Source organism: Nanorana parkeri, unplaced genomic scaffold, assembly GCF_000935625.1.
Source record: "Nanorana parkeri isolate BGI_ZX_2015 unplaced genomic scaffold, ASM93562v1 scaffold2499, whole genome shotgun sequence".
Classification (NCBI taxonomy): Eukaryota; Metazoa; Chordata; class Amphibia; order Anura; family Dicroglossidae; genus Nanorana; species Nanorana parkeri.
The window spans coordinates 82,474-109,309 of NW_017308767.1; the positions used below are offsets into that span (position 1 = coordinate 82,474).

At 41.7% G+C, this 26,836-nt stretch overlaps 1 protein-coding gene across 1 annotated transcript in view; it reads left to right on the forward strand.

Moving 5' to 3' along the window:
• Window positions 1–26,836, forward strand: part of LOC108801801 (voltage-dependent L-type calcium channel subunit beta-3) — a 98,391-nt gene that overhangs the window by 46,241 nt on the left and 25,314 nt on the right. Inside the window, exon 2 of the mRNA XM_018573710.1 lies at window positions 17,846–17,968. Coding sequence (XP_018429212.1) covers window positions 17,846–17,968 — 123 coding nt within the window. The remainder of the gene's footprint in view (window positions 1–17,845; window positions 17,969–26,836) is intronic.

Here is a 26,836-nt window from a genome sequence, read left to right on the forward strand (position 1 = left end):
CGCTGCTTGAAGGACTTACCTTAAATGATGCCTCTTGACGGTCTTCTGTGTCGCACGGTGTCTGTCCGACGTGCATGCTCCCGGCTGCATGCATTGACTTACACTGTGTCTCTCCCTGCCGAAGATCTCTACTGTGCATGTGCCCGCCCCATCATCCAGCATGGCAGCTCAAGAGTCTTCAGATGGGAGCGTGCGGCGGAGACACAGGTAAGTAATTACCTAGTTGGTAACGTTTTAATGTTTTTGCATTTATCTACTGCTTGCTAGCAGTAGATATATGTAAAAACAATAATTACCTTAATACTACTTTAACTATTGGAAAGAGTAAATTTTACTATCCCAATACTTCTCCTTTAATGTCAAAACATTTCTCCCAGCCACCAATCAGATTCAACCCTGCCTTGAACGTTTCAATCTGATTGGTAGTGTAAGAAGCAGAGAGACAAAGAGGACACAGCACATGATTCCGGAAGTACACACCCCATATACCTGTGAGATGCTCCCTGAACTCTGGCTTCAATAGCTTGCACAGATCTCGACTGAATATTCTGAATTTAGCACAGCTTCAGTGTTTGATGAATAGCATTAATAGCTCACTAATTAGCACAGTAAAAACATGTTTCCTTTGAAATATCCAGTTGTGGTTAGGGAATTTAAATAATTTAAGTTTCCCCTCAACCTGGTTGATTATATCATTTAAATTTGCTGGGCCAGAAAATGATTGATGTTTTTTTTAAAGAGCAAAGCACTAGCCTGATAGTTATAAATTACCCATTGTTCATTGGACTAGGCTGAGGTGGCAGTCCATATTTTAATTAGATTTCTGAGCACTGTTTGTTAATTAAAACATATGGAATACAAAGTTGCAACCATCAGAATGGAAGAAAAATGAGTTTCAGTTTAAACTAAGTTAAAGGAGAACTATGACATGAGTGATTTCCACTCACCTCATAGTTCTAAGCCGACCTGTGACAATGAGACTGTCACAGGTCGGCTCAGTAGATCGGGAGGTGAGCGAACACATACCGGGTTCCCTCACCTCTTGATCCTGTCACTGCTCTCTGCCGTGACAGGGGAGGGGCTGGATTCCCCTCTCCCCGCTCCGATCTGCCAGCGCTGACTGGCGGAACGGACGGGGGCGGGGGCGGGTACAGCTGGCTCTGCCTTTTCATAGGCAGAGCCAGCTGTCACTCACGCAGCTGGGCGGATCCCATCATCTAAGTCGGGATCCGCTCCAGGTGCGGCGTCTCAGTATACCGTGAGCTGTAGCTCGCGGTATACTGAGCTTAGGGTAACGGGAGGACGCTAGTTTGTGTCCTCCCGTTACCCCAAGGAGAACTATGGGGAAAAACACTGACCCCATAGTTCTCCTTTAACTTTAAAGTAGTGCTAAAGCCAAATGTTTTTGCTACATTTCATTTATATGTAGCTGTAGATCAGCATTTCTTTTCCCCTCTCCCCTATTCCATAGTTTATTGAATAGTCATCATTACAAGTTCCATGTAGGCATAAAGTTAACCCTTAAAATAGTGATGCACCGATACTTATCCTAATACTGCAACTCTGGTATCAGGAAGCCAGGTGGCAAGTCATTACACGTCCCTCATCCCCAGAGAGCATGGAGCTGGCTTCCCAGCCAATCAGGAAGCCAGGCAGTGAGTCATTACACACCCCCTGTAACGTTTGGCTTCTGTAGAACTCAGCTGCGGATAAGTAATGCACAGTGGGTGGATTGTCATACAGAAACCCCTCTCTCAAAAGAATACATACACGGAAACAATAGGTAGGAATAACTTATGCAACTGTATTAATTCATACAGGATACACCAATGCAGTTTTATCTGTGAGCCTGCTTGTTAGTCTTGGTATGCTATTTGCACAAAGTTCATGATCAATCTACTTTGCAAATATACTTGCGGTTTGGCAGTGCTGACAATCAGGAGTGTTTGTAGAGAATTAGCAGAGGATTCCTTGCTGGGAGAGGTGAGTTCAAGATTTCTCCGGAGTGATCATGCCAGCTGAATGAGATCAGATGCAGGCTCTTGATGGGGCTCTCTCTATGGAATCCAGAGAGGCTTTGTGGTAGGTAGGGTAGTGTGCACAGCTCCGGCACAAGTTGGTGGTTCTGGCAGTAAAGCTGAGAGGTCTGGCTGTGAGGTCTAGCTGCTGCAGCAATGGTCAGCGTACCAATTACAATACTGTGAGGCTGACCATTCCCCTCGATGCTGTTTTATGCGGACAGCTGGGGCGGAGACTGCTAGTGACGAGGCAATAGTGGGCGTCGTTGGCGATCAATCCCTGATCGCAGCTGGATGAAATCCTTACACTCCCGGCCTCCTGATTTGACAGAAAGCTTGCTCCATACTTCCTCGTCACTTAGAATCAGAAAGCCGGGCGGCCAGTCATTACATGCCACCTCTCTTCCTTAATGGGACTTCTCTATCTTACAAGTTAATATTGTGTTAAAACAAACATTTGGGTTCATAAACTGGGTGAAAACATGCAAGTATAATTCAAAGTGACTTGAAATGAAAAGAAAAGGAGAAAAATTATGTTAGTAGACAGGGTACAGCCAGACCCCCTTAGACTATGACCTAGTAATGCAGGAATACCAATAGAGGCAGGGCTGGCTTCCGATGACTTTCCAGTATATCCTGGTGTAGAAACCATCACAGGGCTCTTTGAATATACCAACCTGTGTTTTGGTGTTTACCAGTTTTTTAAGGTATTGGCTTATATCAACTGCTTCCGGGGGTTCTTATTTAAAAATTTGTCACATTGAAGTTTTTAACGTTTGTAAGACCCAAGTCAAGACGAACATATATTTTGTACCTGGACAAATAGCCAAGACTAAATACAAACACATTTTATCCAGCACATTCAGCAAATCATTTCTTAGTGTTAACATTCTAACAAAAAGGCAGAACAAGGATTCTCATTTTACTGAATTCGGATTTTATAATTTATATGAAGTAAGTGAGATGGTGTCGTATGCTCCTGAGGTGTTCTGTACTGTGGACTTTCTGATCAGGGGCCTTGAGAATGCTTCCTTTCATACCAACCTGCTGAATGACGAGCTTTGGTTGAATGCTTATTGCTGGGAAATATAGCTTAAAGATGGAGATAAGAGGTGACAAATGTGTAAAAGTAAAACAGGCAAATAATATGGAGGCTGGATCCATACCAGTCACTACATGGCTATAAAGAACCTCAGGTTGTTTATAGCAGATCTAAGCAATAATGGTATATGTTCTGAATGAATTGCACTGCTCCTAATCATATTCTTCTGATGATATCAAATCTCACTGTCAGCAGTTTTCACTGTCTTTCTGACGAAAAGGGTTATGTGTATTTTCTGTGGCATTTTATGCTTATCATAGGGGTTCATATTTGTTATTTTATCTATGCCCCCATTGCCACAATTCAGTAATGTCAAGCTAAGCTTTTCTACCTCCAGCACTTGAGCCCTTGTGGAGCCCTCTTTGTGTCTCTCTAGGATTGATTTACTAAAGGAATAGTGCAAAAAAGCAATTTTTTTCCAATTTCCTTTGCACATGATTGCACATTTATAGTAAACACAGCTTCACCTTATTTGCTAAGTGAACAGTCACTTTCCGAAGTGAAGAACTTCTACTAACTTAGTAAATCAACAAATACAATTTTGTGCTTTTTTTCTTTTCTCCAACTTTCATGAATCAGCCATATTGAGGTGTTATTTTTTATTTGATATTTGATGTTTCATCTATTAGTTTTAACACTCACAAAGGCAGTGTAGGCTTTTCTCATTTATCACTTTAATATGAAGACCACAAAGGCTTTCAGTGTCAAGCAAAGCATAAACGGTCAGCAAATACATTTGATTTTCAAAGTAGCAGCATGATTTGCAGTTGTTTCTTTGAATCAAATTTTTGGCCCGGTAGATGTGTTTTCCAGGCTATAAAGCATGTATTACATGTGGCAGAAAATACAAAAATATATTTTCTTTCTTCTGCCGAGAAAAATGCCTCTGCATCTCTGTAATTGCAATACTCAATTATATCCCTTGACTTTTTGTATTTATTGATGAATCATTTCCCGCATCATTGTTAAACTAAGCATTGTGTTTTTCTAGTAATATTTTACACATTTAGTACTAAGATGCACCGATACCAGGTGACGAGGGAGCATGGAGCCGGCTTCTGGCCAATCAGGAAGCCTGGCAGCATGTAATGACTCGCTGCCCGGCTTCCTGATACCGGAAGCTCAGGTATCGGGCTAGGCATCGGAGCATTTGGGCGAGCAAATACTCGGTATTGGCACTGATACAGATACTACTATCGGTATCGGTGCATCCCTAATTAATGTACTTGTTAATGTGTCTTTGGGTTAAGGCAGCCCATTCAAATTAATTGTGTGGCAATGCATCAAAACATTTAAAAAATGGACATGCACAATATTTGGCAATGGCCTTAGTGTGTTGGGGTGCTATTCAAAATAAATTGCGCTGCAACACGCTAAGACACAGCTCATCTGGTAAAAAACTTGCATTCCTCTCTCTCCCAGTGTTTAGCCTTGCACGATGCCACAAAGCTTTTGTAACATAAGTGTCTTACTGCACAAGAAGAGGATGTGGGGAGATGGTTTAGATGTATGGGGACATGCAGGGCCACGCAGTGAAGATCACTGTAACTAGGACGAAGTTACGTATTTGACCAAGCAGGCCAGGCCAGATCAAGAGGGTTGTCCTTTAAGAGTTGTCCTTTAAGTAGTTATTCTATCATGTATCTCCATGTATCACCTAGCATACAGTAGTTGTATTATCAAATGTTACTTTGAAGGTTTTCTTCATCCACCTGCAAATGTCTCTTTTATTAAGCAGTGTTCTCCAGTCTAGCATGAATATTTTAACAAGCTCAGAGGGCCCCAGGCCCAGGGGGCACTAATTTGCATCCTGCTTTTCATAATATATGACTGGATGCCCTACTAACAAAATCCCTGTAATTACCAGTTCCCCTTATATTTAGCTTTCTCCCTGAGCCCACTGCAGCCTTGCTTGAAATGCAAGGGTATTTGGTCAAAATGATCACAGCCCTGGAATTGGTGTGTTTAAAAAAAATCTTCTGGATTAGATTAACTCGTGTTCCCTGTTCATTCCAGAAAGTCTAGGGAAAAGGGATCTGCTGCAGTGATGTCCGGTACCTTCACTTCTTGGTGAGGCATTCCCCAGGATGCCCCGCCCCAGAATGCCCTGTCCCACCCCTGGCATGCTGAAGCCCCACCCATATCCAGCCAAAGCCCCACCCACATCCCGCCAAAGCCCCGGCTAGTGTGAAGGAGGGAGGAGGAAGGGAGGAGCCTCTATGTCTTCAGGCTTGAAGGTGACAGCTTTTTCCTCTATAATCCTAGGTGAGGCTCTGACTCACCTGCCTCCCCTGACCACACGTCCCTGATCTGCTGTTGTCTAAGCATTTGGAAACACTTTAAGGCTGGTATAGGTAGTCTGTCGACTGGGACCTTCTAGTAGGTAGCTGACAACTGCCAAGTAGATGATGGGCTATGGAGTTTTATACTGCAAAAAACAGTTAAGGACCAGGAAACACAAGTCTTTCAAAATGTCATGAAAAACCAGGCTTTAAGACATTAATTAAATGACAACTGTACTAAAGGTACAGTTGCCATTTAAAGTGAATTTTCACTTTTGCAAGTGAAATTTAGGAAACCTTTACTATGGGGGTTATTCACTAAAGAGCCGAAGGATCCAGCCGTAGCTTCGGCTAATCCTTCGGTTCTCTTCAGCCGCCTCTGCCCAGTTGTAATGGCAGATCAGCGTCCCCAATGACCAGGGGATGCTGATCTGTCATTAAACAATAACTTGGCAGAGCCGGCTGTGACGTCACGGCCGGCTGTGCCCAGTTGTTAGTCATTGGCCCGGACCTGCTAGAAGACTCTGGCAGGTGCCAGCCAATAGGAAACAGTTGGGCGGAGCTAACTGTCACCGCTAGCTCCACCCAATTAGTTTTCTTTTGCCAGCATCTGTCAGATGCTTTATTATGCGGCGGGAGTTTTTTGTTTTTTTTTCCTTTTCTTTAAAATATTTTAATTTATTTTTTAGATTTCCTTTTTTTTTTTTACATTTTTAAAAATTTGTAACTTTTTTTTTCATACTTTTCTATTCTGCTTGTTACCTCGGAGGTACCGAGCAGAATAGCCGAGCCGAATGCCGCTCGGCGGCATTCGCTCATTCAGTCACTGCCGTTTGACCCCTGTAAGAATAGTGAGCTACCAGAGCTTCGGCTCAGCCGATCCAGATTCAAACTCCTTCTGCACTTCAGTTCAGCAGAACATGCAGAGCATATTCGGCTGACCGAAGGCAGCTGATGTACGGCTGAATTTAGCCAATGTACGGCTGATTTTAGCCAATGTACGGCTGAAATCAGCCGTACAAGACTGAAGTGAATAGCCGAACAGCGTTTGGTTTACTTCGGCTGGGTTATTCACTCTGCTGCCTTTTGGCAGCTTTGTGAATAACCCCCTATATGTTCATGTGTTCCTAGTCACACAGCATACCGAAAAATATGGTCCCTGTTTTAGCAAAAGTCCAAACGCTTTAATCATTTAAGGGTTGGCTAGATTTCTTCAGCACAATGCGAATAGCCTTGGAAAGCCCCTGCTTCCTCTGTATATTTTTAAGCCTGGACCATGCCTGCACAGTGCAGCTTGGCTTGAATTGAACTTGAACCAATTTTCAGTCCTTTATCACACTGAAGGGCATAAATCAGCTTTCTAAAATACACATGCAACAAATTTTGGCTAATTCAGCAGGAATTGGCCGAAATTCGTTGCATTGGTGACCCTTTTTCCTTGGCAGAAGTTGATCATTAGATCGACTTTTGCCAAACCTTCTGGGCAAACTGCTGCCAGAATACAACAAAAACTGTGGGGGATTCATCCTTTCATGCTGTTCAGGATGGTGAGATCTATTATATTTTCATTGTTCAGCCCACGGGTGGAAAATTAATTCAGTCTAGTAGAACAAGGTAGAAGTAAACTGGGCTGTGGACCCCTTGAGGAAGCTGGTAAGGTCTTCCATATGTTTGATATCTTTAGTTTTTGTGAACCATAGCTTAATATTGGGGGGGGTGATGTTTGTTTCCACAGAGAGGAAATACAAGCGTGGGCTGAATTCATAAAGTGAATGAGGAATGGAGTTTGTACCCCTTAAGGGGACAGTGATTATGATGGAGTACGAAAAGGTGGGATCCAATAGGACAGGATGATCCATGAATTTTTGCGCTATGGATCTGACCTGAGACCAAAAATTTGTCAGCGAGGGACGGGACGCCAACACCTATCTGGAGAGTCAGAGAAAATCTTGTGGAGCCTATGCAGGGTTTTATACCATCTGGTCAGAAATGTATAGCCAGATTCTTGGTATCTATCGCTGATATACGATTTATTAGACAGCTGAAGAATTCTGGAGCATTCAGAGTTGGTAAATTGAACACCCAGGTCTCGTTCCCACACATCAAGGAAGGGCAGTGGAGTCCAAATCCAGTAATAGCAACAGTTTGTAACAAAGTGAAAAGGTCTTCTCTGTTGGGCCCAATTTCAAGCATTCCTGTTCAAAAATGGAGATCGGTGTCACAAAGGAGGCTGGAGGAGGGAAAGAAGTAATGGGACAGTTGGTGATGTCTCCAGAAACTCAAGGTAGCAATACAAAGGTCCATGGAGAGCTCACAGAGCGAGGGCCAGACAGAACCTCGGAGGAAAGGAAAAGTAAATCAGCACATAACCCTTGCAGCGGGTAGATTTACTTCCTGGGTTAAGAATAGTTATGCCCGGAGTTCATCTTTAAGGAATACAAAAATTGTAACACATATTTTATATGTTTGATGGAAAATTATAAACTGAAAACATGGCAGTTAAAAAAGCTGGGTTACTTGATCAGCAAAGCACAATACATTATGCATTAAAGTAAAATCAAATGTTCTATATGGAAAAAAAAAAGGTCTTGCCCTTAATAGCCTCGACTGGTCAAACACCGTACAGAGGCAGCACAGGTCCTGCACATCACATTAACAACTCAAAGGCCAAGGTATTGTCAAACAGCATAATGGTCTCTGAAGCTGACATGCTCAAACTGCTTTGCGAGTTTATTTTGACATCAACTCATTTATCACTCAAACTCAATAGCTGCAAAAGTGTTTGCCTGTTATTCCCAGCCATACTGTACTGCTGAGACAGACCTGTAATCCTCGAGAGAGCCTATTATCTCTAGAGGAAAGCTTGGAAGAGATGGAGGAGGGGAACGCTCAATGGAGCCTTTTCTACTGCTTTCCACATACTCAACACACGGTGTGGAGAGCTGCAATATGGATTATCTGTGCTTACTGTACATGTACAAATGATAATAGACAAGAAAACCAGCACAACACGTGACAGTGCCTGTTCACTAAAATGTTTTAACCTATACAACAGAATATGAGCTTGTAGTCGAACAATAGTCCTCAGAATGTAAATGCACTGTTCAACCTTGATTATCCCAATTCCCAAGTGTGCATATGTTTTTTAAGTTATTCAAGTAATAACCCATATTGACTATAAAGCAAAGGTTGGAATTTTAAAAATCACATCTATTTTTTAGGATGCGGAAATTTGGCAGAACACCAATAACAAAGACTCTGGTGACTTACAGTAAAATAATTAGCAGCATGTATAATGAAGGCAGTAGGGGGCATTCTGGTGCTTGCTTTGCACAATTTAACAAGAAACTGAACTCCGGAAGCTGTGCCCAAAAATAGGCAGGCATAGAGTAAAGGACTAGTCAATAATATTGTCTGTGGTATTCCTGCAGCTGATCTGTCCCCATTAATAACTTACCATGCCTTGTTCTGCATTGTGTCTCCGTGTGGAGGTGACCATCTTGGTAGAGGCAGGGCTCTGCTTACCAATTTCAGAGCATTCAGCAAGGAGAACAAGGAGCAGTGCATTAATGACTCATCAAATCTCACTTTTAATCTACTGAGAAATACAGTCAGAGGAAGTAGTGCCTTAGATCCCACATTGCAGATATACAGCTATGAGGATGAGGGCACAGGAGTACTTAGGAACCCCCACATACCAGCAAGTGCAATGCTTTTTTTGTCAGATGGAATTCTAGAAGTAAGGTAAGTCTTTCTTTCAAGGTACTATTTAGACACAATTAACATTTGTTTAGCCTGAGCCAGCTTCTTTTTAGTGTTGTACAGTATTTGCTTTTCTCTATTTTTGTCTTTTATAGTACACTTAAACCCTAACTTACTCTAAAGCTTAACTCTTGTCAGAAATTAAAATCACAAATTATTATGAGCTGAATGTGAGAAGAAGAATCAGTAGAAGGAGCCAATCGGTTCATGTGCTGACAAGGAGAATGCGAATAGGAGGAAAAAGCAAGGTGACAGAGAGATGATCTCATCATTGTGCTGCGTCTTCTTTCACTGTCCAGTCATAAGCTGGAGCAGACCCATGATGGTCTGAATTTTATAAAGCCTGAAGAAGGGATGTAATATGCCTGAGGAGCTTGCATCTTTGATAACCTTAATTAGGGCATAATGGGTATCACTAAAATTCCAAACATTCCCTGGGCAACAATAAAACCCCCTACCATCCTTTCCCATTCAGAACTTTTTTTGACTTTTTTTCTGGAGAAATTACTTACTCACCTTAAGTCCACAGTCCGGGAGAGATTGAAGACTTGAGACCGCAACATCACGTGACCATGGATTAAGTTGTTGAAAAGGGCATTTACATTTAGGTATTTTTTATGTTTTATGTTTAGGTTTATAGGCAACCGTAACTTTCTTTCTGAGGACCTTAGAGAGGTTTATTGATCTTGGCATGATGGCACCACACATGTCAATAGCAAAGAGAACCCTAGAGATCTGCGCTTCAAAAAAGACAGGTTCCACCTGCATACTTCCTAAGGAGGTTCTAATCATTGATACCTAATCTAATGTAATGGATTTGAAGTGGTGTCAAATGTAGAGGTGTACTTAATATTTCCATGCAAGAAATTTGTATTTTCATGAATTTCGACTGGGACTGAGTACACCATGTCAATTTTATGTGTCAGTTCAAGTATATCAACTTTATCTGTAGGCACTAAATTTATACCTCTTCAAATATGTTGAAAAAGTCAACAATTTCCATACTTACTTTTTTTACTTGACTGTATATTTCAGGAGTTTATTTGGCTGCTTGCCCAGACGTCAACTTTTAGGCCTCATTCACACTGCCGCGCATATACGCGCGTACGTGCGTATTGTACCATATGCAACACATGCAAATAAATGGCTCCATACACATAGCTGCGTAAGGAGCCATATATTTGCTTGGCGTATATATGCGCAAAAACAGAATGGAACAGAGATGCGTCCGGGCAGCGTATTGCTGCGTATTTACGTGTACATACGCGTGTTTACGCGTATATATGCGCGTACATGCGTACAGCACATTAAAAATTCCATTATGAGTGATGAATTCTGGGATTGCATATAGTGCACGCATATACGCGTATAAATGCACGTACATACGCGCATATATGCGTATATACGCAATATATAATTTTGCTCTTGCGTTTTGTGTGCATGAGGCCTAACGCAGACAGGTTTCACAATGCTGTTAGCAGAGTACACTGGGCTTTCTTATAAGGAAGCCTAAGGCGACCGTCACGCAGTTTTTTTACCGCAATTCGCGGTAAAAAAATCGTGCGACCGTCGCGCGATTCCGAAGGCTACTTGGCTGTATCCCAATGGAAAACGCCCTCCAAAACGGCCCAAAGAAGTACATGTACTTGTTTGGCCGTCAGCCGTTTTGTAGGGCGTTCAGACGGGCGGAAATACGGAAAGGTGTGAACCATACCCATAGAAAACAATGGGATTTTCATGGTTGTACGTTTTGTAGAGCGTTCATAGAGCGGTGAACGCCCGACAAAACGGAAAGGTGTGAACGGGGCCTAAGAGTATTTGCTTACTTTTTTTCTGTCTTGTTTTACCTATTTATCGTAGTTTCTACCAGTTCACGGCTATTGTGTAATTAACCAAAATGTTATGAGACTGCAACAATGAATACTTAGCTGCTACTATATAATGAAGCCACGATTCAGATTAGTTTGTCTATCCAGCTTGTTCATTTTTCTTGGTAAAATAGAACACCAATCTAATTAAAAAGCAGGATCATGTTTTGCAATAAAGATCTACAAAGGTTTCAAAATAAAAACAGCATTACTCTACTTTCCTTGCAAAGAGAGAAAAGCTTCTGCGCGGTTCTGTATCTGATGCATTAATCATTACATGCCTGCACCCCCCTCCTCTACCTTGCATTGACTGATCTCACAGCTGCAGTGCTAAATAGGGGAAGTTCATATGGCCTCATGGGAGCGGATTTTTTTTTCCTTGTTCAGACCTGTCAGCTGTGACGCTTGTGTGGCAATTAGTAGTACAGCATCACCATATAAACCGTTTTATAACAGAAAAGGTTCATTTTCTATATTTATAATGGTGTCATGTGGCTCTGTTAGACACAAATTGTGCTTATCAGCATTCTGCTTAAGTGGTTGAATTCTATTTGGTTTGTAGAACATAAAACCTGCACACCGTTGCAAATTCACACTACACAGTGGAACAAATTACCAGGTAAGCGTGTTTTCACTGGCTGCATATAGTGCAAAGCATTGATTCCTTTGCTGGATTGTAATCGTATTCTGTGAGTAATATTTGCAGATGGAGGTGCTAATAACAGTCAGGCATTGAGCATAAATGAATCAGATTGGAACACTTTTACCCACATGGCACAATTATCTTAACATGATGACGAGGCCTTTATGCAATTCACACTATGTAGAAAGGTATATACTGAAAGCTTGCATTTAGGTGTACATAAACAAGGTACTTCTCTTTTAGTCTGTTAAAGGAGAACTATGGGGTCAGTGTTTTTTCCCCATAGTTCTCCTTAGGGTAACGAGAGGACACAAACTAGCATCCTCCCGTTACCCTAAGCTCCTAAGCTCAGTATACCGTGAGCAAAAGCTCGCGGTATACTGAGACGCCGCAGCCGGAGCGGATCCCGACTTAGACGACGGGATCCGCCCAGCTGCGTGAGTGACAGCTGGCTCTGCCTATCCAGAGGCAGAGCCAGCTGTACCCGCCCCCTCCCCCGTCCGTTCCGCCAGTCAGCGCTAGCAGATCGGGGAGAGGGGAATCCAGCCCCTCCCCCTGTCACGGCAGAGAGCCGTGACAGGATCGAGAGGTGAGCGAACCCGGGATGTGTTCGTTCACCTCCCGATCTACTGAGCCGACCTGTGACAGTCTCATTGTCACAGGTCGGCTAGAACTATGAGGTGAGTGGAAATCACTCATCTCATAGTTCTCCTTTAAAGGCTAACCCTTGGCTAATTTTTAAAAGTGGTTAAAAAAAATACTTAAAGTAGTATTACACTCTTCAGCTTTTTCTCAATAATGAATCCAGATCAAAACACATATACATTATTCAGCAAAGTATTTCTGTACATCTTTGCCCAATAACTTACAGTTATCATGCTTCCAAACAGCTGGCTCCAACTCCCTCAGCTTGGCTACCCTGAACATCTGGAATTAATGTTGAAATAAAAAAAATTCCATTTATTGGCAAATTGTCATTTCTGAGCCTGAGGAAGGGACCCTGCGCAGCCCCGAAAGCGCTTGTCTGAGTGACAACATTTGTCAATAAATGGACAGTTTTTTATTTCAACGTTAATTCGGTGTGCTAATGACATCTCTATCAAGCTTTGTTACCAACGGTGCCGTTCGTGGTCACTACAAGCACCCAATCATATCTTACTGGGGATATCCGGTAGGGAGTGTAGCAAGTCACCTTTTCATTGTTATCTAGGATACTCTGCATTCAAATGCAGTCTGACAAGAACACCCACTCTTTCTGACTGAGATCCACCTGTCAGGGCATTTTGATATTTACATAAGTCTTCCCAAGTTCTAGCCCATAGCTTGCATAAGTGAGGGTGTAGTATGGGGGTCCATACCTACTTGCCAGTTGGAAACAAGAGGTCCTATAGCTTACTGAATTCTGAGTAGGGATCAGATGTGTATTTGGGTTGACCCGAGTTTGACCCAAACCAAAGCCGTTCGCAATTTGCCAAACAGGCAGACAATTTAGCCAGTTCACACACCCTCTGAACCATCCACACAGCTTCATTGGTTGACATGGGGCTGAACTGCAAAGCGTAATTGATTGCTAGGGTTAAGGCATAACAATCTATGATGCTATGGAGGGGGGGGGGGGGGCATAGCTTTAGCAATCAGTGAAGTTGTGTGGTATGCACAGCATCATAAGTTGCTAAGACGCAGGTGGCCCCGAGTTCGGTTTGCTTTTTCATATGTCAAACTCAACTAGAAATCTGGTCCAAGTGAACTGAACCCGAACCCAGGCCGGTTCACTTATCATTAGTTTTGAGTAAGGTTTCCTGCCATGGCAGTACAGGGCCTACAGTGAAAAAAGACTGCTGATGATAAAGCATGTCTGAACCCCAAAATAAAAATTAGATATATTTTAGCTTAGTCCTTCATGAGGTGCTTGCATTCGTTTCATTTTTTTTTGTAGGCCTTTTCCCTTCATTATCACCTATTAATCCTGTAAATAATACACTTCCTGTCCATGGGTGACTATGGCCAGGGAAGGCTGGATTTCAAACATGTCTGCTAGAAAAAAACCTCTTGCAGTGGGGCCCACCATGCTCTGCAAGGGTTAAGGAAGAGGTTATATTACTACCTTAACTTCTGCCCTGGCAGACTCAAGAGCTCTCCTCTTCTACCAAACACTCCCGGCTGTGGACAGTCCTTTGGCATAATCACGTACAGCTATTAGTCCTGCATTGTATATACAGGAGGCAAGCATGTCACCATGGCTGGGAGTGCATTAGAGAGGAGGCTTTTGGGTACTGGTCCAACAAATTGAATGAGTTCAGTTTATGGATTTCTGCTTCAGGTCACATGATCATAACTAGCATCTGTTTCCAACGAACTGGTATGTTTTTACAGGTTTCAGATCCTCCACCCTACTATATCATTTTTCTGAAGCTTCGCTAGTGCTAGAGTCTGATGCATTTGCACAGGTGATTGGTTCTTATAGTGGTCCAGCTCTTAAGCAGTGACTATGTGGGTTATTGAAAAGAAATAATTTATGTATATAAATAGTTTTTGCATCAAGAAGTGTCAAAAGAAAAGAAACTTAGAAGACTTTCAGAATTATATTTTTAATTTAAGATCTGGGTATGTGCTAATTATGTAAAGTAAATAGGAAAGTTGTATTTTTAATAATTTTTGTCACTTACTTTTCAAAGTAAATCACAAGAAATAAAAATATGAATCAAAATATGCTGCCAAATCAAAGCCAATATTGGTAAAACAAAACGGTTTATGCCAAATGCCACAATTTTCATTTAGAATATACCAAAATAAGACTTGGTTTCCCAATTGAAGAATGGGGAATCGAGATGTTGGGGTGAGCTCTAGCAGTAGCGACTTGCTTGACAAATCAGTCATTTTTGTGTACAATAAATATGGCCAACAGCCACTGCCAGGGTTTTGCTTACATATATTATAATAAAAAGACATCCTAATAAAAAGAATCATACGAGTGTTAAGAATTGATTTCAATTCATTTTTAAAACAACATCTTCAATTAAAATTAAACCTGAGTTTAGCATTCTATAAAAAAAAGTTTAATGATTGCCATTGTTTACCCAGGAGTGTGCTTATTACATATGGCAGTAATCAATACACTAACACTTAGCACCGATACGTGCCCTGTATCTTCCATCGGATCTGTTGTCTGCTAATCTGTAAAATGCCTCCCTCTGTCATCTCACTGACCTGATATGCTACAATGGACCTTTTGTTTTGTGCTAAATGACAGTGTAAGGCTTGGCTTCTAATAAACTGCAGTAACAAGGCAACAGATAATACCTGTAATGGCAAAGGTGTCATTAAAAATATAAAATGTAGAAACTAACATTTAGTCATCATCAGCAAACCAAATGTCTTGCTGAAGACCATATACTCAGCTAATGAAAACAAACAGTTGTTGTGATAGTATTTGTCCTTAATACAGGGAAAATATCTGGTGTATTACAACATTTGTTTTGAGCAAATATCCGAAGAATATTTTTTTAGTGCAACGAAACATAACATGACAGGACCACTCAAATCCTTCTGCTAGAATACCCATGATTCATTACCTATTCTGTACTGACCTTCTTGTACCCCTAGACATCTGTGGGTGCTCACATGTGGATGCACTGCAATTGGCTACCAGGTACATAAGCCTGACAGTTTGATTTGGTGATACATCCTATTTGTTGGTACAGGGAAGAAGGAGAAATGTAATGGCAGATGCTGCAGGTGCAGGCTTATAGCAGGGCAGAGCTAGAGAGATCTGGGCAGTTGACACTAAACTCAGGAGTTAAATCTTAAAAATGCGCATAAAGTACCTGAACTATTTATTAAAAAAATGTATCTAATTGTGCATCACTCAGCTGTAGATCCTCAAATCATCTCTGGATTGGTGCTGACACTGTCCTTCCTTCTTGAGGGTGGCTACTTTTGTTTTCCCATGGTCCCTGTGTGTGTTGCAAAGTAGCCAACGTTGCACGCACGCTCCAGTGATGTGCTACACTCATGTTTGGTGTACTAATTTGTATTGAGATTGTAGTCCATCACGGGAGCGAGATTGGAGTGTTGGCTACTTTACAACACACACAGGGACCGTAGAGAACGAAAGTAACCACCCTCCAGAAGGAAGGACAGTGTCAGCACCAATTCAGAGATGATTTGAGGATCTACAGCCGGGTGAATTCACAAATAAGCTACATTTGTGTTAATAGTTAAAGGAGAACTATGGGGTTAGGGCTTTTCCCCATAGTTCTCCTAAGGGTAACAGGAGGACACAAACTAGAGTCCTACCGTCACCCAAAGCTCAGTATAGGTATACTGAGACGCCGCAGCCGGGACGGATCCCGACATTAATGTCGAGATCCCCCCAGCTGCGTGAGTAACAGCTGGCTCTGCCCATCTAGAGGCAGGGCCAGCTGTACCCGCCCCCTCCCCCGTCCGTTCCGCCAGTCAGCGCTGGAGGATCGGAGCGGGGAGGGGGGGAATCCATGGAGGGAGCCGTAAGTGACAGTCACGGCTCCCTGCAGGAATCAGGATCAAGAAGTGAGCGAGCGATGGTATGTGTTTGCTTACTTCCCGATCTATTGAGCCGACCTGTGACAGTTTAATTGTCACAGGTCGGCTAGAACTATGAGGCTAAGTGATTTTCACTCGCCTCATAGTTCTCCTTTAAGGTACTTGAATGCAATTATAAGAATTAACTTCTTTAAAAGTGTCACTACAACTGTTCCTTCCTTGTGTGGTCATGCAAATTGTGTGCATATTGTATGAATGTCATCTCAACACATGCTGGAAGGTAAATTGGCTCCTTTCTAAATCGGCCCTGTATGTATGCATGGGATACAACCTTAGATTGTAAGCTTCATGAGGGCAGGGACTGATGTGAATGTACGCTATGTAAAAGCGCTGCGTAAATTGTTGGCGCTATATAAATACCTGTAATAAATAATAAATAAATAAATAATGGGTAGCTTCAGATGTCTGTATATAATGTATTACGTAATACAAAAGGTAGCCATATTTGACCTAATATTTGTAAGCAGTGCTCCTTTTTAAGCAGCTCTTGCGACAACTCTTTCTTCCATGACTTTCTTAGAGAGCTACAAAAATCACCTGCAAATAACATCTTAATTCCAGATCAGGTGAATCTTAATATAGAATGGACAATAGTTAGTTCTGTGCAATGGGTAAAAATATATGGAAATAAAAGTTCAGTATATACAGGTGAAACTCGAATAATTAGAATATCGTGCAAAGTGTATTTATTTCACTAATGCAACTTAAAAGGTGAAACTAATATATGAGATAGACTCATTACATGCAAAGCAAGATAATTCAAGCAGTGATTTGTCATAATTGTGATGATTATGGCGTACAGCTCATGAAAACCCCAAGAACCCCAAATCCACAACCTCAAAAAAGTAGATTATTACATGCAATCAATAAAACAAGGATTGTACATAGAACAATATCGGACCTCTGAAAAGTACAAGCATGCATATGTACTCAGTATTTGGTTTGGGCCCCTTTTGCAGCACTTACTGCAATTACTTTTGCACAATATTCTAATTATTCGAGTTTCACCTGTAATACTGCATGTACCATATAGCTTATTTGTTCTGATCTAGCCCGTGACACACTGCATGCGAAGCTGTGCGGAGCAGAGCAAAACTGTGAGACACGGACGCTCACATCTTTTAGCTTGTAAGCCCTAACGAGCAGGGCCCTCCTTACTATCTTGTCTTGAATTGAATTGTGATTGTAATGTCTTTCTTATATTGTAAAGCGCTGCGCAAACTGTTGGCACTATATAAATCCTGTATAATAATAATAATAATGCAGTGTGTGAGCTGAGCGCGGCCAGATGAAAGACTGCATCTTTAGTTAATCAGCTCGCGCGTAACAACCGAATCGACTTCGCATCGTGACGTGCGGGTAAAGGCGTGAGCCGATTGGCTGAAGATGACATTTTTCATCTCGGCACGCTCAGCTATGCGAGCTCTTGCAAGCTGACGTGCTCGAGTGAAAATGACATGACACACTGCACGCAAAGGTCTGCGCACCACTGCTCCGCGCTGCTTCACGTTCAGTGCGTAGTGTCAGAATTCATGACAACATAAGAAATAGTCTGCAGCTTATAGGTGACCTGGTTTCTTCTTTTCCAGGGTTCTGCTGATTCCTACACAAGTCGTCCATCGTTAGACTCCGACGTGTCACTGGAGGAGGATCGTGAGGCTGCCCGCCGCGAGGTGGAGAGGCAGGCTCAGCAACAGCTCGATAGAGCCAGGGTAAGAATCTACTTTTTTTTAAAACAACTAGATGTATTTAATATTTTTAATGTCTAAAACTAAATGCTAGATACTAGTGCTAATCTAAATATATGATGTCCTCGTCTCTAAATATATAATTAAAACTAGAGGTGCACCAAAATGAAATTTTGAAACCCAAAATTAAATCCTGTCCATTTATAACTTGTGGAGATATTATGTTTACTATATCCACAATCATGAATGAACAGGAGGTGATGTAGAGCACTTCCTGTTCATTCATAATTGAGAACACCGTAAATATACTATTTCCTCAATTATTTACAAGCAGTGAGCTGATCGCTGACTGCTTTTACACGCTCTCCATCCTGACTTGCTGTCACAGGAGACTGAGCCGGTGGTGCGGGGGAGAGAGCTCGTTCTTTTTTGACAGCTGACTCCTCCCCCGCCCGCTGGCCCAGCCTCCTGTGACAGCTGTCTCTGCCTACATACCACCCCATCCTTATCTGTCACAGGAGGCTGAGCAGGGCAGTGCAGGAGAGCTCAGCCTCCAGTGACATCTCGGCTCACAGCGCTCTCCTCCACGCCCTGCACCGCTTGGCTGCCTGAGCGTTAATCTCCTCCCCACTGGACACTGCACTGTGTCAGAAGGGACACAGAGCAGGGCCCAGAAGGGAGGAGAGAAACTAGGAATGTACTTTCGGCATTTTGCTTGGGCGGCTGAAATTTAGCTACATCTACACCTGGTTAAAACACCTTCCAATTTTTTTTTTGCGGTTTGTAGCCCATTGATGAGATTTTTCTTTACTTTCTTTTCTAGAGACAGAAGAGTGGCAGGAAGTCCCCCCTTAGACAGTTGTCACCACTACCACTGTCCTAATTGAAGGATTTAACCTCACTTCTTTGATCCAGAAAAAACTATACATTTGTAATCTCCTATCACTTTCTGTCTTGGAGCCAGTAGTCACCAGGACAAACAGAGAAGGCAGATTTACCTAGTGGGGACACAAGCGTCAATAAAAAATTGACAGGGGTTATAACTCTTCCCTGCTCTACCCAAAACAAAAATAATGTTTTGACTATAAATATACTTTAAAGCAAACCTGTAATTTCTATATGAAGGGCAAAGCTTTGCTTTAATGCCCCCTCCCAGCATGTGCCTCCTCTACCACTGAATTTAGCCTCTGATTCTAGGTTTAAGAGGCATATTTTTTAAGCCATACACTGGTTGAAATTTGACCAGCATGTGCCCCCCTTCAGCACCCCTCCATTTGACAAAAGTTGATTTTTCAATCGACTTTTGCCAAAGGATCTGGTCCGAAAATTCTCAGACAATCAGCTTCAGTCACTATTCGGGTATTCTGACAACAGCCACCCACTGCTGTCAGAATACAATAGTCAATGCTCCATCCTTCCCCCATCCACGCTGTTTAGCAAGCTTGGGGAAAATCAAGCTTTTTTTTCCCTAACCAGCCCCGCCAACAATCAGTGTGTGGCCAGACTTTCTGCTCTTTCTCTAATGTGATAGGCCCAGCCATTAAGTGATGAGGCAGAGAGAGTCGTCAGCCCTGTGTAAGTTACAGTTGGCTCTGCTCTTCCATTTATCTCTCTGGTTCTGCTTTATCTTTTGTGCTTAACTAATAATTTTTGTTGATATTTTCTATGTTCTGTTCTGCTATTTGCTGCAATAGCTGTCAGTCAACTAGGCTGCAATAGGGTTAGGTCAATGCACATTTTAGGCCTGAAGATTATTTCAAACCCCCCAGAATTAAGTATGTTCTGAAGAGACCCTATAGAATAAAATGGTGGCAATGTCACACAGTATTAGTGCAGCTGTTTTTCAAACCCAGATTTTCAGTAAAAAATTATTTACATTAGTTTTACACTTGTAAGCAAACATCTGGCTGCTATAGCAACTGGGAGTCTGCTTACAGGGCCCTGCTGCCACTGCTGTATGGAATACAGCAGCAACAGGGAAATGGTTAAACAATGACAAAAAAAGAGAAAAAAAACTTGTTTACAGACAACTACATATAGAGGTCATAAGTTTCTCAATAATACAAGAGTAAACAAGCAAACAATACATAATAAATCCATACAGAAACAGGGAGGGAGGAGCAAATAAGCGTTATTTCACATAGTACATGGTCTATATCTCACCACTCATTTGTTACAAACCTTTGCCCTTAAAGAGCTGGAGCAAAGAGTAATAAAATCTCCCACACCACTAGATGACATCTCAAGGCATCTGGAGAATATCAGTGTGTGTTTGTCAGTCCCACATTTCTCATACATAATTTTCTCAAAATATTCAAGCTTATTTTGTCCAGCTATCCAATCACTAACTGAAGGACATGGGAAACTCATCTCAATACAATCATTATATGGGAAGAAAACAGAAAATGCCAGGGTCATATGTGAGTTCAGATCCAAGGATTAAAAATAACCCAGAATACACAAATACAAGTGGTATATTGCTTAGTTCTACTCCAAAAACACAACTGATCTTGGCAATAACCGCTCCACAGTATCTCACCAATTTGAAGCAGCGCCACGACAAATGCAGAAGGTCTCTTCGATCAGAGCAGGGCACAACAGGGCATCTCTCTCATCCCTGTTCCATACAAATATGCAGGAGTTTAATATACTGTAACGTAAGGAATCAGGTCAATCTGTTGGGGGGCAGATAAGGAGGCCTGGGAAGATCTTGAATAAATTCTTATCATACATCCCCTGACAGACTACAAGGGAGAAATAAGGGACTTAAGGATTTATGGAAATGGTACACGTGGAGGAAGGATATTAAGCCCTGTGTTGTGCTTGATTGGACTATATTTTCCAGAATGTTTGTACTAGCAAACATCACGCTAAGGGACCCAAACTATGCCTGGATGGCATGGCGAATCTGTATGCAGGCGAATCTGTAAGTACTGGTCATATTATCTAGGAAGAAGTTGGATCATAGCTGTTGAAAGGATTTAAACTGATTGTTAGCATATAGCTGCTTAACACTAAGGATGTCAGAGCCTTTGCCATGCGTGAAAACCCTGGAGTTTAAGAATCTTAGTCACAAGGTAGTTGACCCACGGGGGTGGGGGAATCTTGTAATACCCTCGATATGCAACATTTGCTTAGTTGCGTCCCACACCTTGCCCATCAATTGCATTGTGGGGTGGCAAGAATATATCTTAACATAGGCCCCTGAAACAAGGGATAGCATCGAGTTTCATACTGCGTAGATTTCAAAGAGTCTGATAAGAGGGCCTTTGTATGCTCCAATTCCCACACTAAAGTGCTGCATCTGAGAGGCTACGAAATACAACAGGGGATTAGGGGTAGACACACCCCAAAATCTTTTGGGCATTGGAGAATCTCTAAGCATACTCTGGGCTTTTTCTTTCTCCAAATGAGGTCCCAAAATAAACTGTTGACCTTTAATGGGAATCCATATAGGAGAATAGCGAAATGGATACAATAAGTGGGAAAGTCAGATAATGAGATTACGCCTGCCCCTGACAGAAAGGGGAAGCTTGCAGCCCACATTGCAATTGGCCATTAACTATTGTAGTAAGGGAACCAGATTGATGAAGTAAAATCTGCAATGGCAGAGGAGATGTGCATACCGAGGTAGTTAATCAGCTGTACAACATTCAAACAAGAGAGGACACTTTCTAAACATTCTGGGAGATAATCCAAGAGAAGAAGCATGGACTTTTCCCAGTTGATGGTCAACCAAGAAAAGGTACGGAACCGCTTTAATAAGACTGGACCTATTGTTAGCAAGAAATAATGTGTCATCAGCGTATAATGCCACTTTATGTTCCTTGGACCCTCTCCTGAATTCAACCACCCCCGGATCTTGTCTCAAAAGAGATGCAGGAGGAAGCACCCCTGCCTCGTGCCTCTGTATAAAGCTACTCAGATATTTATAATCTGTCTGAAAACTTCAAATCCTATCATTCTTGCTTCTCTTGCATACTGGCACTCTCCCAGTGAGATGAATGCATCTTAATTCATCACCCATGTGTTACCACCTTATTTCTGTTTCGAAGCACTTACAAGTGCCTTTTCCAAAGCTTTGATGTTGTAAAACACTCCATTATGGATGGAGGAATCTGCACTGCCAGCTATTGTTTTCAGACAGCTGTCGGCACCCATGGCTGTCTGAATAACCAAACAGTGACTGCATCTGATTGGTCGACAATCTCAACCCTGTTCCTTTAAATAAGCCTAGAGAAATTGACTGCATTCAGAAGTGACCATGATTTACCCATAAATGACGGACAGTATTTTCTTGCTGCTTGGGTTAGTTTATTCTGACGTGTTTTAGCTATTGGTCCATTTTACAATAAATCTCTGTCTGTCTCTGCTTTACACAGTTCCGGAATCAGCCCTGGGACACCACTACAAAAAAGTCAGATAGTGGAGAAGGTTGCTGTAATCTTTAGAGAATTTCACAGTTAGAATGTAGTACTTTAGAGGAACCTGCTAAAAAAGTTGAATCAGCAAAATGTCTCCATGCATGCACTGTAACTGTCATATGATGTTACTTATGAAAGGTTATATGTAGCCTATAAATTGTTAAGGGTTGCCATGGGAAATTTGATCTACATTACATTAGTGTATAGTCCAATATTACCACTGGGAATAGCCTTTGATTTTATAATGATCAAGATAATTTTGGATTTCATATCATTGTGGGCAAAAAAATAAAATGCTCTAGTGCAGTGTGAGGCCTATATAGTTCTTCTCACAATGGCAATTCATTGTTTATATGTTTAGCTAAAGAGCTCTGTAAGATCATTATTAGGGCTCCTGTTGATGTGCATTGTTTTCTTGTATTTGACATTCATCTGGAACGCACCACAGATGCACTTTAGCAAAATCCTGTTGACTTTAACTGAGCAGTACACACGGCAGTATAGAGGCTGTGTTTGAACTGCTTTGCATTGCACGTCTTTGGACGCAGCATGTCTTATTAAGGAGCATGTAAAATTAAGCTGTGGTTGAACTGCAGCCAAAGCAGGTCAAACACAGCCTTTCCTAGTCAAACACTGCGTTTCCCATTAAAACGCAGCTGCTTGGGCTTAAATAGAAAATTAAGCATTTGACTAGAATGCCCATTAACATGAACCTCATTAGACAGTCTTCAGATACTTTTTCATTTTAGTGTGTTCCAGTATGTAATCTGTAACTCAAGCTAGCCATATGAACTTAGAAGTAGAAAAATCAATGTCTAGACAATCGTTAAAGTGGACCTTTAGCCCCTTTGACTAAAAATCACTTGTGGTCAGAGCCTGGGACACGACCATGTGTAAAACTCCTACGGACCGCGGCCTGAGGTGTGCCTTGGTTGCGCTGGTCAATATGCCTAAAAGGGGGCATACTCAAGAAGTGTTTGTAAAAAGGGGTTTTGGGTGGGTGGGATACCAGATAATGATCCCACTCTGGGAAGAAGCAGAACTGCGGCCGTATTTACAGCCCAGGCTCCTCCCACAAATACAGGCTAGCCAGGGCCAGCCTAAGGCCTTTAGACGCCCTGTGCGAGAAAGCTTTACAGCGTCCCTCAGTGGCCAATGGCCATCCTTCTTACATAAGCATACAGCTCTGCATGCTGATATGAAATCATCTTACATTAATTAGCTAAACAAACATATTTTTCCTTTACTTACAATTTCTTTTTTTTACATCTCCTGGTCCACTTTGGCACAAATTATGTAATCGTGCCCAAGCATTGCATCCTGGGAAGATCACATCAGCAGAGCATTGCTGGGAAATCTAATCTGTCATTTCTTGAGATCTCAGGGAAAGGCATTTTCCTCCCCTGAGATTATGTGCATGCTCACATTTTCTTGTCACATGTGCCTGAGTTCCAGAAAGTAAAAGGAGATCTTGTAACCTGCCCTTAGTTAAAATGGCCACTGTCAGAAGAATGGGGAGTAAAAGAAAAATAAGGTATGCAAATAATAAGAAGCCGGAAATGATCTAGAACTATCTGTTTGTTAGATTGTCATTACTAAACATTCCTGTGGTTATTTTGAAGATATGGATAAAGTTACTCTTTAAGGTATTTTCCATTCAAGCTGTTGTAATTGGTTTTATAATCCAGCATCCCATGCAGACTGTCAAGCTGTTCTGAATTGGTTATGTTGACATTTTACTAAAGTAATTTATTAAAGATGATAAAATGATTTAGCTGTGTGCTCTGATTCCACAGTTGTAGGAAACTGATATGGGAATCAAAGGGTTGCAGTTGACCTTGCTTGTAAAATGACATGCTAATATTATATTCTGCAGTGCCTATGTGTAAAATCATTACCTGCATTATATTCTGGTCTAAATAACAAGCCAGCTCTTACGCCATGCTATTGTGACATTCTGTGAACCACTAAAAGAACCTGTTGCTGACAGTTGCATGTAACTTATGAGGCCAATGTTCCACATAGATCTTTGTGTGTCCAAAGTCTCATGACATTGCAGTGGCAGTGAGGGTAGCATTAAACCATGAAACCAAAAAGTAAGTAATCAGTGTAAATGTTTAAATATTTTAGTTCCAATGTATAGGTTACACAGAGAATATTTGGAACAGTTACAACCGCAAATATATTGTGTAACCATCAGCCCTAACGGTCCCTCTGGTCATTTTCAATGGACAGCAGAGGGAAATTAAGCACCTAAAGGTGCCTGTATATGTGCTCACATGCCTTATCACATTATTCACAGAAGCCCTGTATGTTTTTTTTTTTTTTTTTTTTAGAAATATTTTGCTTTGCGGGTCATTCTTGCCATGTGATGAGCTACGGTAACTCTCAATAGTTAAGTGTAACAACTGCTGATTTTATAAACAGAAAATAATCAATTGCTGTTCAAATTATTTTTGCATATCTCTTGTACTAGTCTGGTACACTAAGATACATTCTAAAAGTACCCTGCACCCTTAGGGCTTGTTTACACCATAGCATTAGCTTAATCATTCTATACCCTGGGTTTTTTTTTTTTTTTTTTTTTACATCTAGATTATTTTCTGTGGTGGAGTGCTTGGTTTTGCTGCCTCTTGCTCATTTAAATAGTTCTTCAAACATGATGAGCCAATACAGAGATATTGGAGGTATGATAGGATGGGGCTCAGTTCTCAACTATACGAGCTGTTTAGTATTTTTACAAATATAGAGTTCAGGAATTCTGACATACATAGTCATCTAGAATTTTTAGAAGGAGACCAGCAATGGCAGCCCTTGTACTTGACAGGTTCACTTTAAAATGAGAATAGGGTTTGTTTAATGTACGCATAAACATGGATACACAGGGGAAGAGGAAAGAATGGCAAGAGAACCAGTGAGGGTGAAAAGCATGACAAACTGAAGAATTTGGTCATCCCATATGTAGCTGGGGTGTCTGAGAAACTTGGAAGGGTTTTTAAAATACATCACATCCCTGTCTGCTTTAAACCCAGCAATTCACTGAGGGAACAACTGGTTCACCTAAAAGACCCAACGCCAAAACACAAGATGAACAACATTGTATATGCAGTCCAGTGCAGTGAGGAGTGCTCAGGATTGTATGTCGGTGAAACGAAACAGCAGCTACATCAGCGTATGGCACAGCATAGAAGAGCCAAACATCTGGTCAGGATTCGGCAGTGTACCTACATCTAAATGAAAAAGGTCACTCCTCTGAAGACAGTCTAGTACGCATCCAAGACAAGGAGGAGGACTGGTTCAAAAGAGGTGTGAAAGAGGCCATTTATGTAAAAATGGAGAAGCCAAGCCTGAATAGAGGTGGGGGGGGGGGGGGGGGGACTTCTATAAAGAGGAAAGAATGGCAAGAGAACCAGTGAGGGTGAAAAGCATGACAAACTGAAGAATTTGGTCATCCCATATGTAGCTGGGGTGTCTGAGAAACTTGGAAGGGTTTTTAAAATACATCACATCCCTGTCTGCTTTAAACCCAGCAATTCACTGAGGGAACAACTGGTTCACCTAAAAGACCCAACGCCAAAACACAAGATGAACAACATTGTATATGCAGTCCAGTGCAGTGAGGAGTGCTCAGGATTGTATGTCGGTGAAACGAAACAGCAGCTACATCAGCGTATGGCACAGCATAGAAGAGCCAAACATCTGGTCAGGATTCGGCAGTGTACCTACATCTAAATGAAAAAGGTCACTCCTCTGAAGACAGTCTAGTACGCATCCAAGACAAGGAGGAGGACTGGTTCAAAAGAGGTGTGAAAGAGGCCATTTATGTAAAAATGGAGAAGCCAAGCCTGAATAGAGGTGGGGGGGGGGGGGGGGGAGTGAGACATCTATTGTCTGCCACATACAATGCTGTTTTAACACCCCTCTCTGGGCAGGTTATTAACACCTAGCTCCAATTATGTAAATGTATCAACACCTGGTTGTGACTTACAGATTATATGGATTGGAGCAACAATCACCATATTTATACCCAGAGGATTTTTGTACAAGTCATTCTGAATTGAGAAAGCTGGTTGGATGACCAGTGAAACATCTTCAAGAAAAATACAGCAAGTCCAGTTGCTTTGACTTATTTTTTACAGATATGGATACACAGTATATTTACACGTCCTGCAAGCAGGATGTGGTAATTAGGCATTGGATTTAATTCTGGATGATTAAGAACCCATGCAAGCATTTGAAGTGCTTATTATCAAACAATGTATGGCCAACGTCTGAATGGCCATACATTCAGATAATCTAGATGCTTTAGCACTGGAGGAAGATATTAGAAACTGAGCTGGAAAAATTTGGCCAGCGACATTATTCTCCAGAGTCAAAGAGAAGACAAGGGGAACTTCCTTGTCCACACAATCTGTACACATGGCTCTCCCCATCTTTCCTTCACATAACATAAGAACTTCATTCAGTC